The 12,910-nt window shown below is 43.8% G+C and overlaps 1 protein-coding gene across 2 annotated transcripts in view; it reads right to left on the bottom strand.

The window, feature by feature from the left end:
* Positions 1-1,977: 1,977 nt before the first annotated feature.
* GTF2A1L (general transcription factor IIA subunit 1 like) overlaps positions 1,978-12,910 on the bottom strand; it is a 47,315-nt gene continuing 36,382 nt past the window's right edge. For both annotated transcript variants that reach the window (XM_084791923.1, XM_084791924.1), the window contains 3 exons: positions 5,878-6,138; positions 5,140-5,229; positions 1,978-2,240 (listed from right to left, as the gene is read on the bottom strand). In XM_084791923.1, the coding sequence (XP_084648049.1) occupies positions 2,133-2,240; positions 5,140-5,229; positions 5,878-6,138 (459 nt within the window). In that variant the 3' untranslated portion in view covers positions 1,978-2,132. The remainder of the gene's footprint in view (positions 2,241-5,139; positions 5,230-5,877; positions 6,139-12,910) is intronic.

The raw sequence follows: 12,910 nt of genomic DNA, 5'->3' as shown, positions 1-12,910 counted from the left end.
TCTATCCATAATAGCCAGAAACTGGAAATAATGAAGATGTTTAGCAACTGATGAATGAATACTAGAAATATGGCACTTTTACTCAATGCAATGTTATACAGCTTTTAAGAAAAATGAAATTATGTATGCTGTATAAATTTTTTTAATTTAATATTCACATATAAGAGAAAACATGCAACATTTGTCTTTCTGGGTCTGGGTTACCTCACTCAGGAAAATTGATTCTAGTTGCACTCATTTACCAGCAAATTTCATAATTTCATCCTTACAATAATTTTTTTTTTTTTGGTTTTTCAAGACAGGGTTTCTCTGTGTAGCCTTGGCTGTCCTAGACTCACTTTGTAGACCAAGCTTGCCTCAAACTCATAGTAATCCACCTGCCTCTGCCTCCCGAGCGCTGGGAATTAAAGGCCTGTGCCACCACACCCCACTACAATAAAGTTTTAATAATTAATTTAAAAGAAGGTTGATTTGAATATAGAATGGTGATAATTAAAGTTGGAAAAGGCAGCAGTAGGGGTGGAAGACAGAAGGCTGTATTTGATTGATGCATGCTATAAATGTGCATTAAAAACTCCTACCAAACCATGTTAACATTATTAATGAATAGAACGTTAATCAAAAATAAGAGAAAAGAAAAATCATGAATAAACTTCTTGAGAATGAATCCTATAAATAAAATATCACATCCACACTAAACAATAAAGCCATGAACATCAGTATGACAGCTAGTTCTTATGTCAACTTGGTACATGGTAAGATTCATGTGGGAGGGCAACCTCACCTGAGGAAATACATGAGGCTGTAGGCAGGCAAGTCCATAGGATAGTTTTTCAATTAGTGACTGATGGGGTGGATGGGGTGGATCCCTATTGTGGATGAAGATACCCTTGGTCTGGTGGTCCCAGGCTCTATAAGAAAGCAGGCTGAGCCAGGCATGAGGAACAAGCCAGTAGGCAGCACCCCTCCATGGCCTCTGCATCAGCTCCTGCCTCCGGGTTCCTGCCTTGGCTGTCGTCAGTGATGAACTGTGATGTGGAAGCATAAGCAATGTAGTCCATTTCTTCCCCAACTGGCTTTTAATCATGGTATCATAACACAGTGGTAGAAACCTAACCACACCACTCAGCATGTTTCAAAAAAAAAATGTTAACCCAATCTGGAGAGACAGCTCAGCAGCTAAACACACTGCTTGCTCTTCTAGAGGGCCCAGAAATCAATTCCCAGCACCCACATGGCTGTGAAACACTGCACATAGGTCCAGATTCAGGGGATCTGGTGCTGTCTTCTGGCCTTTATGGGCACTGCACACATGTTACGCACAGACATACATTCAGGCAAAATAGCCATACATATAAAATTATAAATAAATCTTATTTTTAGAAAAGTGTACAAAGTGAATCTTTGTGAGCCAAAATTATATAATTTTTTATTTAAACAGCACAGAGTCAAATAGATAATGCAGAAGGCCATCTGCTGAAGGCAAGTGTGATTTCTGACATCTTTTGCTGCACTTGTGCTATATTTGTGTCCATGGACATTCAAAGAGAGAATTCATTTTCGAAATGTGTTTCACAGTGTGGATCATGGCCGAAAGCCCTGAAAGCCACTGAGTCAAATAACTCCACAAGAGCTGGGGTTTTAAAACAGCATCCTCTGAGGTGGTGAGTGAGGACCTGACTCAAAATAACCTGGGGAACTCTTATTTCCTTCTGGGATCACCCCAAACCTACCAACCATTAAATCAGCACAAGGAGAGAATGAGTTTGCACTCTGTTCTGTAGCTTAATTTTACATTGATTTTGTTTGCATTTTTAAAAGATAGAGAGTTGAGGGCATATAGGTGGGGCTTTGGTGACTTTTCTCATCACTACATGCATCGCCTATGGTACTGTCACAACTGTGCAATAGTGCTTTGTAATGAGAGGGATAATACAGTGGATGCCAGCTAAGACGGAAAAAAATAAATGTAAGGCTGTATATTTGCATCTGCATTTGAACTATAATTTTATTCAATTCCATATAGTGAACAAAAATGTTAATCAACTCTTTGGTGGGCTACATATAGGATAAACATTCAATATACTAGTCCCACATAGGCTCACAGAGCTGACGTTCCGAGCTCCTGCTGCCTACCACTCGGCCTCACCAATGGCTTTGGCAAACACATAGTCTCTCCCTCCAAAGCACATAACACCATCTTTCAAGAAGAATTTCCATTTGTTCTTGCTCCGGTGAATCTGGGGAGAGAAAGATACGCTAAACCTCTGAACTACGTCCATAAGCTAAAGGATCATTTATAGTCTTTAAAATAGCAAATGGAATGGTGCTGACCCTAAATGTAAGATAGTGTATTTACTCTTTAGCAAACATTTGAGTTCCTCTAAGACTGGTTTCAGTCCTGGAGACACATCAGTCATCCCCACACAGTGGGAACCATCTCTCTGTATCGTAGAGCAGTGACCAGCTCCACAGCCACGTAGACCCAAGCCTGTGCTCTACTCAAGCCCCTTATAGAATCTGCTTTATGTGTTTCATACAACCTCCACTCCTTGCTAGTTTAGGCCTTGCTGTCTGCCACATAGCTTACAGTTTGGTTCATGTGACGCCAGCATTTGCTTTACCTGCCATGCTCTTCTCATATCTGACTTGCCTGCTATTTTATCATGTGTCATTTTTTTCTTCTGTAAGAAATACTGAGTTTGATAAGACTGTCTCCTCCTTATGATAAGATTATCATTTAGGGACCAGGGGCGTAGCCTAATGGGGGCTGGGGACATAGCCTAATGGGGGCTGGGGACATAGCCTAATGGGGGCTGGGGACATAGCCTAATGGGGGCTGGGGACATAGCCTAATGGAGGCTGGGGACATAGCCTAATGGGGGTTGGGGACATAGCCTAATGGGGGTTGGGGACATAGCCTAATGGGGGTTGGGGACATAGCCTAATGGGGGTTGGGGACATAGCCTAATGGGGGCTGGGGACATAGCCTAATGGGGGCTGGGGACATAGCCTAATGGGGGTTGGGGACATAGCCTAATGGGGGTTGGGGACATAGCCTAATGGGGGCTGGGGACATAGTCTAATGGGGGCTGGGGACATAGCCTAATGGGGGCTGGGGACATAGCCTAATGGGGGTTGGGGACATAGCCTAATGGGGGCTGGGGACATAGCCTAATGGGGGTTGGGGACATAGCCTAATGGGGGCTGGGGACATAGCCTAATGGGGGCTGGGGACATAGCCTAATGGGGGCTGGGGACATAGCCTAATGGGGGTTGGGGACATAGCCTAATGGGGGCTGGGGACATAGCCTAATGGGGGTTGGGGACATAGCCTAATGGGGGTTGGGGACATAGCCTAATGGGGGCTGGGGACATAGCCTAATGGGGGTTGGGGACATAGTCTAATGGGGGCTGGGGACATAGCCTAATGTGGGCTGGGGACATAGTCTAATGTGGGCTGGGGACATAGCCTAATGGAGGCTGGGGACATAGCCTAATGGGGGCTGGGGACATAGCCTAATGTGGGCTGGGGACATAGCCTAATGGGGGTTGGGGACATAGCCTAATGGGGGTTGGGGACATAGCCTAATGGGGGCTGGGGACATAGCCTAATGGGGGCTGGGGACATAGCCTAATGGGGGCTGGGGACATAGCCTAATGGGGGTTGGGGACATAGCCTAATGGGGGCTGGGGACATAGCCTAATGTGGGCTGGGGACATAGCCTAATGGGGGTTGGGGACGTAGCCTAATGGGGGTTGGGGACATAGTCTAATCGGGGCTGGGGACATAGCCTAATGGGGGTTGGGGACGTAGCCTAATGGGGGCTGGGGACATAGCCTAATGTGGGCTGGGGACATAGCCTAATGTGGGCTGGGGACATAGCCTAATGGAGGCTGGGGACATAGCCTAATGGGGGCTGGGGACATAGCCTAATGGGGGCTGGGGACATAGCCTAATGGAGGCTGGGGACATAGCCTAATGTGGGCTGGGGACATAGCCTAATGGGGGCTGGGGACATAGCCTAATGGGGGTTGGGGACATAGCCTAATGGGGGCTGGGGACATAGCCTAATGGGGGCTGGGGACATAGCCTAATGGGGGTTGGGGACATAGCCTAATGGGGGCTGGGGACATAGCCTAATAGGGGCTGAGGAGCGGCCTAACAGCTTAGTGTAGAGCACTAGGCTAGCATGTTATGTATCCTAGGTTCAATCCCCAGAACCACGGGGGGAGGGGGAGACCCTTAATGATCACTTTCAAGTGTCACTATCCCACACAGCACACAGTGGTAGACCCAAAGCACACCCCCAAAACCTCACAGAACTAGGCTGTAGGGATGGCTCAATAGGTAAAGTGCTTGCCACACAAACATGAGGACCTGTGTTGAGACCCAGATCCACATTAAAAGAAGCTGGGCACAGAGGGGCATACTTGTCACCCCAGAACTAGGGAAGCCAGCACTGCAGCTCACTGGGACTTGGTGGCCAGCCAGCCTAGCCCATTTAGTTAGCTCCAGGTCAAAAAAAAAAAACAAAAACCCTGTCTGTAAAAGCAAGATAGACAGCACCTAAGGAATGCCAGCAGAGGTTATTCTCTGGCCTCCATGCACACCCATATACATGTGTACCCACACACATGCACACCTACACATATGCACACATAAGCGAACCCACACACATGCGCACATAAGTGAACCCATACACATGCCAACTCACAAACATGTATACGCACACACATGCCAACTCACACCCACACACACCCACACACATGTGAACTCACACACATGCACACCCACATACATGTGAACTCACACACGTGAACCCACACACATGTGCACCCACACACATGCGAACCCACACACATGCAAACCCACACACATGTGAACCCACACACATGTGCACATAAGTGAACCCACATACATGTGAACTCACACACATGTGAACCCACACATATGTGTACCCACACACGTGCACACAATGCACACATACACACAGAAATCCCTTACAGAATTGAACAGCTGTTCCATGAGTCCCTTGACTGCGAACTGGAACTCACCATCATATTTCGCACTATTTTATATACTTTTCAGTCTAAGTTCAATTAATAAACCCAAAGTCCAAGAGGTGAGTGCGGTACCTTATCATACTGACAGACAATTACATTATCTGTGTCAAACAGGTCTGGCACATCCTGCTCACTGACATCATCTCCAGAATTTAGAGGATCCTAAAGATGAAAGATGATCACATTAAAGGATTTCATGATGCTTCAGTGGTTTTTAAAGATAGAGAGACATAGAAGTAAAGGAACCAGAAGAGACAGAATAGTATTTCTGCTTTAAAGCCAAGTCACCTGGCTTTGAATTCCAGATTGACCACTTCATAATTACATGCCTGACCTTGGGCAAATTACCCAACTTCCCTGTATCTGTTTTCTCATCTATGAAATGACAAGTCCAATGAGACCTACAGGATACCAGGGCTGTTAAAGGCGGTAACTAAAATAAGACATTACCATAGGCCGATACATGAAGGCAGCCACACGTGAGAGCCAACAGCCCTCACAAACTTAATTTCCACATTCTACTCAAACCTCGGCACATTTACTAGAAAAAAAGACAGAGACTGCATCTCCCAAGCGTCCTACTATGTCTACTTCAAAGCAACAAATACAAATCCAACTCCTAACCACTTAAGACCAGTTTAAGATATAGTTTTCGTGTGAAATGTTAAGGCTCTGCATATGAATAGCTCTGATTTTAAAAGATTAAAGACATAGCCGATCTTAATTAGAATCGCATTCGGTTGTAAAGTACATGGAAGCACAAATCCTGCCGGTCAATAAGCCAAGCCTCAGCTCAGAAGGTCCCCTCACCTCCTCTATGATGTCTACGTGGCGGTCCTCCGTGTCACTGCTGTTTGCAGTTGAATCTTCATTTGACACGCTATCGGCTTCCTCCTCGAGCACCTTGAGGTCGCCTGCATCGACGATCCCTGGGAATTCGTTCTCATCCACGTCTCTTATACTCCCCACTTCTTCCGTTGAAGAGTTATCGCCAGTTCCATCTATTTGAATTATTTCATTGATATCATCATCAGTTACCTGAATATTCAGGTCCATCTCAGAAGCAGAGCTCTGCAAAGAGAAGAGGCACAATTAAGTTCTTCAAGGCAAACACAACATTAAAACACTGAATTCAGACGGGCGTGATGGCACACACCTTTAATCCCAGGACTCGGGAGGCAGAGGCAGGTGGATCTCTGTGAGTTCGAGGCCAGCTTGGTCTACAAAGTGAATTCGAGGACAGCCAAGGTTACACAGAGAAACCCTGTCTCAAAAACAAAAAAAAACCCACTGAATCTGGCTTTTAAATGACTGGCAAGTACCACAAAAGTGGCCATTTAAACTTATCTCTGTCTTCTAAGACCAATCTCTAAGCCTGGAATTCTAGGATATCGTTAGCATTTGTAAGCAAGTAAACACACTATCGAGCACCAACACCAAATGAGCTCACTGCTTTCATGTATTTACTAGCTTTTATATACGCATTTGGATAGCACGTACCTGCTGAATCTTAACTATTACACTTGACTACAATGGCAACTGAATGACATAGAAAAGACAATGGCATACTCATGAAATGAATGCAAATTCCAGAGGACTACATGTGTCAACAGTGCCAATACAGAACAGCTTAGAGTGTCTCCCTTAACCCAGGTGCCTACTGTAGACATGTGCACATATACAATATAAAAGTAAAGCAAAGACTGCCAAGCCTAAGAGGAAGAGAGGGGTGGTGGACACTGCCTCAGTTAGGGCTTCTGATGTTGTCAAGAGACACCATGACCATAGCAACTCTTAGAGAAAGCATTTGTGGGGGCTGGCTTCGAGCTCAGAGATTTAGTCCATTATCCTCAGGTGAGAAGCATGGCAGCATGCAGGCAGACATGGTGCTGGAGAGGGAGCCAGAGTTCTACACTCAGATCAACAGGCAGCAAGTAAGTCACTGGGCCTGGCTGGAGCATCTGAGACCTCAAAGCCCACCCCCAGTGACACACTCCCTCCAACAAAGCCACACTTACCCCAGCAAGGCCACACCTCCTAATAGTGTCACTCTCTAAATGGCCTAGGGGGCCCATTTTCATCAAACCACTACAGGAATCATTTGCTGTTTAAATGTGGTGCTAGTGTTCATTTAAGATAATGAAAGCCTTCTGGAAATGGATAGTGATGTCAGAAGTAAATTTTATTCTTATCCCTGGCTATATAGACAACTTACTTTTAGCATGGTCTTTCTTAGACAGAGCTTACAAGCATTTGGTAAATATTTTGTTTGTGTTTTTCTAATTTAAATCTAATTGCAACATACTGAGATAAGACACCGTGGCTTACAAGAGGACAAAGGCAGCAAAGAGTGAGATAGAATTAAAGCCCAAGTTTGATTACAAAGAGTTCACCTCTGTGCAGCATATGCCTTCCCATTTCTCTATCATGGGGGTGGGGGGGAAGCCGGAGGGGAGTGGGTTGACAGCTATAGGTTCTTAGAGCTTCAAGTCTGCCATAGGTGAGGTAGGGCCCCCCAAAACTCCAAGTTTGGGAATCTAGAGCTCCCCCTATCTTCAAGCTTCTTAGCAAGAAGAGCTACTTTATATAACCATCATTTACAGCAGAATTCTCATCCTTTTTGACAAAATCGCCCCTTAAGAAACTAATCAGTTTGGCACATGAAAAGAGAATATGCATTGTGAACATGGTTTAAAAGATATTTTTAAAACCTGTACTAGTATTGGTGAAATTAAACTAAACTACAGATTAATGCATTCGGCCAAGGTCTTTAGATATGTAACATGTTTATAAGAGACTTATGCCTGGTATGAGCAGAGCTGCAAATGATAAGTGATTTTTCAAAAATTGTCTCTTTTGTGGAGATGATTAACACAAATGTTTATTCTTCTTCTCATTAAAATGATTTTCTGTGGATTTAATAACTTATTTTAATGACTAAAAATAAATAAAAATAATTTTAAAAGTAATTTAAAAGTCCAGATCTGGTGCTGTATGGCTCTAGTCTCAGCACTCTGGGGGCTAAGGCGGGGTGATCCTGTGAGCTGCAGCAGGCCACAGTCTCAAACAGGATACCTCGGTGATGAGCTCCAGGGGCTGTAAGGTAGCCGCGCACACACAGGCTGGCTGTTTGGGAAGCTCAGGGACAGGTGGACACACGTCATCTGGTGAGGTGCACAGTGCAGATCAAGGCACAGAAAGGACAGCTGTCAGATCTCAAAGCGCCTTCTCCACACAACAGCCTGAAAAACTGCGGCAATCTTTCAGGTCACTGAAGCTGGTAAGACTTCCAACAGGCCGCACGCAGCTTTATTATGGTTTAAAAGGATATACTTTCTCTGTACTCTTGTGTTTGTGATGTGCAGGCAACACAATTATACATCTTAATCATCAATTAAGATATTACTTTAAGAACATTATGATAGGCAGATTTGGGCACAGGGGTCCCACTCAGACTAAGACACCAGCCAAGGACAATACAGGCAGTAAACCTTAAACCCCTACCCAGATCTAGCCAATGGGCAGAACATTCTCCACAGTTGAGTGGAGAGTGGGATATGACTTTCTCACGTACTCTGGTGCCTCATATTTTACCATGTCCCCTGGAGGGGGAGGCCTGGTGGCACTCAGAGGAAGGACAGCAGGTTACCAAGAGGAGACTTGATACCCTATGAACATATACAGGGGGAGGTAATCCCCCTCAGGAACAGTCATAGGGGAGGGGACTAAGGGGAAAATGGGAGGGAGGGAAGAATGGGAGGATACAAGGGATGGGATAACCATTGAGATGTAACAAGAATAAATTAATTAAAAAATAAATTTAAAAAATATATTACTTTAGCACAGGAAATACTCAACTCTTCTTGAGTGGACAGTTGTAGTTCTGGGATGCATGGTCATGTAAATATTCTCTACAATGAATCCTCACAAAGTACTCTTTTAAAACATCTCACATGGAAGATTTAACATTAATAAACATATAAATAATTAATTTACATGCAATTAAGTTTCACAATTTTGGAAACAGATGTCCCTCCCAAATGGAATGAAGGTGCATCATCTATGCAGGAGTAAATGGCTATGAATGGCTATGGTGTGACTGAAATATAAATAAATCTAAATTATAAACAAGATGTACTCATATACAAAAGGAACAGCCATTGTCACTTATGATGTCAATGCTAAAAACGACCACTGCCACACTGTTGAAGAGCAGAAGCCGAATAATCACAGCACAGCTTTGTTTGATTCCTTTAAAAAGTCTATCCTGGAGTCCAGGACACTGAACGACAAACAGCCTGTGGATTTGTGGAAAATACAAATACATCCCCAAATGTAAATTCTATGTGCTCAACTCTCCTTTTCTATACAAGATGCTTGATCACCAATCAAAAATTAAAAGAAGAAAAAAAGAAAAAGACAAGCAAGGACAACTGTATAGGCAAGAAGCCAAGCAGAGAATCAGACTTAGATGTGAGAATCAGATTATTATTTATGTTAGACAAGCCAGTGGAAAATGTGGGCAACAGAAGCATGGTTGTAGCATGGAAATTTTCTCAGACATGAAAAATACAAGGCAAACAGAAATTCTAAAAATAGAAAATATCAGAGTAAAAATTACATCTAGAGGAGCCATCAGTACATGCAATATAGACAAAGGAAGAATCAAAAGTATGTAGGAAAGGGAAAAAAAAGAACACAGAAACAACCTATGAGTTGTTTAATAACTATGCCAGATATAAGTGGTCTAAACACACCAGTACAAAGCCATAAGGCTGGACCAAGTTATCAAGACCCAGTAGTATCCTGTCTATAAGAAACCACTTTTAGGGAGCTGGGGAAATGGCTCAGTGATTAAGAGCACTGTCTGTTCTTCCAGAGGTACTGAGCTCAATTCCCAGCAACCACATGGTGGCTCACGACCATCTATACTGGAATCTGATGCCCTCCTCTGGAATGCAGGTGGAGATGCAGATAGAGCACTCATATACATGAAAATAAATATTTTTTTTAAAGGAGGTGAAAGAAAGTAAAAAAAAAATCACTTTAAATATAACCAGATCACTATAAGGTATCTATGGTAAGGGCTGGTGAGATGGTGCTGTGGGTAAAAAGACCTGCAACAAGCCTTGTAGAGGAATTTTAATCCAGTAACATAGCTGCTCTGACAAGGGATAACATCTGAAGACTTTCTGGGTCTATGTGAAATGCAGATATACCCTGCATTACAGTGCGATCTGGATGGAATACAGATATGCCCTTAATACACACCTTTAATCCCAAACAATGAAAGTAAGGTTAGTTTATAGAAGGAAACAGCCATGTGTGAAAGTAACACATAGTGGAAAGTTTGGTTTCTCTAAAAACTCAAGTTACGTTATATAAATATGTTTTTTGTTTTAATCCCAAGTGCGGGAGACGGGCTGCTTTAAGTTTGTTCGTAGCTGTTAGCTATGATTGCTTCGTGCAGGCTCAGAGAGGGGTGTGATCTTTGCCAGCTGCAGACAGTTTAATTCTGAAGACTCTGAGAGGATATAAATGCCGGAGCACTGAGAGAAAAGGAGTCCGAGGAGGAAGGAGGCGGCTGCTGGTTCGTTCTGTTGCTGTGTTTGCTGTTTGCTGACTGCTAGATACACTGACTATGAAGACTGGAGTTGCCCCCAGGACCTCAGTCTTAAGAGGTCTACATCCCTGTCCCTCTAACCTTCTTTCTCTCCTACCTAGTGTGGAGGGGTTGAAAGGGAGACAGAGGCATAAGAACCCAAATGAAGTAGAGAAAGAGTACACCTACAGTGACATCTCAGTGTGGGGCAAAGTGAGGAACCAGATGAGGGTGTGACAGAATGAGTCAGAGATAAGACACGCCCAACACTCACAACAACAACACAGGAAAGAGAGGCTACTTCGGCCGGGCGTGGTGGCACACATCTTTAATCCCAGCACTCGGGAGGCAGAGGCAGGCGGATCTCTGTGAGTTCGAGGCCAGTCTGGTCTACAAAGCAAGTCCAGGACAGCCAAGGCTACACAGAGAAACCCTGTCTCAAAACAACAACAACAAAAGAGCAGGAGCACAGGGAGAGAGAAGTAGCAGTGGTAGTAAGAGCAACAGGAGTAGAGTGTGTGTGTGTGCCTGTGTATGTGTGTGTGTGTGTGTGTGTGTGTCTGTGTGTGTGTGCCTGTGTATGTGTGTCTCTGTGTGTGTGCGCGCATGTGTGTGTGTACGCATGCATAGCAGTTTTACCAGGACAGTTTTACAGAGACAGAATGGAGAGAGAAAGAGCCAGAAAATGAGAAAGAGCCAGAAGATTAGAACATATTGTCAGTGTTAGTTTGAGGCCAAGCAGAGCAATCCAGTCAGAAGCTGAGAGAGAAGCCAGATTCCATCAGTCCAGCTTGGAGAGGAGTTTAGGCCAGAATGGCTGAGCTGAACCAGCCAGGAAGAGTTCAGAAAGGATGAGTTTATTTGTCACTAAGTCTTGGAAGCTAAAACCTTCTAGGCCCAGGTTAGCAGATGGAGGCTGAAGCTGAAGCCTTCAGCGTCTGGCTTTGCAGACGGTTAGGTTGCATGGAGGCTGGAATCTTCCAGGCTCAGGCCTAGGGATAGAGCGGAGATGGAACTACTCCGGGTTCAGCGCACAGCATGTACTCACACAGCTTGGGTACAGCTCTCATCACATCCCCTCAGCGGAGGAAACAAAAACCCTTGCAAACCCTAAGGAACTGTGTTTGATCCTGGGACCTGCATAGGAGAAGGAAGGAATCTACTCCTCCACGCTGTCCTCTGACCCCACACACATGCACCGTGACACATACCCACTAACATCACACACACACAAAATAATTGTAAAATATCTAAATAAGAAGAGAGGACACGTACTGTGCAAACACTAGTCAAGGTAAAATGAAAATAATGGCCTTTGTCTTGAAATATGGAATGTCACACCGACACATAGAATATCATCGACACTAAAAGGGTCAGTTCAAGAAGAAAACAACAATCCTAAGGTTTATGCCTCACCTGATAATAATAATATAGCTTCACAAATATGTAAATCGAAAACAGGGCTGAGATGCAGCTCAGCAGTGTCATCTATGGTTATTGTGCACTAAGACCCTGGGCCCACTCCCTACAATAAAAATTAAATAAGTACATAAAGGAAGTAAAAGAGATAAATTTACAATTGTAATTGCTCTCAGTAAACAACAGAAACATTTACAGTAATTACTCATTAACAATACAGAAGACCTGACCAATGCATGCAGTCTAAGTGACCTAACTGACATGTATAGAATGTTCTATCCAAAAACAGCCAAACAGCTTTTATCAAGAGCATATGAGGGCACTCATTCCCAGTACCTGTGACCCCACACCAGGGGAACCCCACACCTGTGGCCTCTGTGGGCTCTGGTACTCACATGCACATACAACACTCATGACATGTGGTTATAAATAATAAAACAGAGCCTCTTTTTTTTAAGTGCACATGAAATGTACACAGACAGTCTACATTCTGGCTCAAAATAATTCTTTTCAAATATAGAATATAAAATGTGTAAAAAACTAAAACTTAGCACAGTGGTGGTGGCACACGCCTTTAATGCCAGCATTCGGGAGGCAGAGGTAGGCGGTTCTTTGTGAGTTCGAGACCAGCCTCATCTATAAAGAGAGTCCAGGACAGCCAAGGCTACAAAAAGCCAAAAACAAAACAAAAAGCTAAAACTAGACAAAAAGTAATTAAGATAATTATGAATCTCCATGAATAAAAGAATAAATTGCAAAGATTAGTATAAAACAATGAATGCAATGAAAATAAGTCAAAACTTACATACCTAAAACATTCTA

This window comes from Acomys minous (genome assembly GCF_964271855.1).
Source record: "Acomys minous genome assembly, chromosome: 8".
NCBI lineage: Eukaryota > Metazoa > Chordata > Mammalia > Rodentia > Muridae > Acomys > Acomys minous.
The sequence above is the reverse complement of the archived record's forward strand: the minus strand, read 5'-3'. Positions and strand labels throughout refer to the sequence as shown.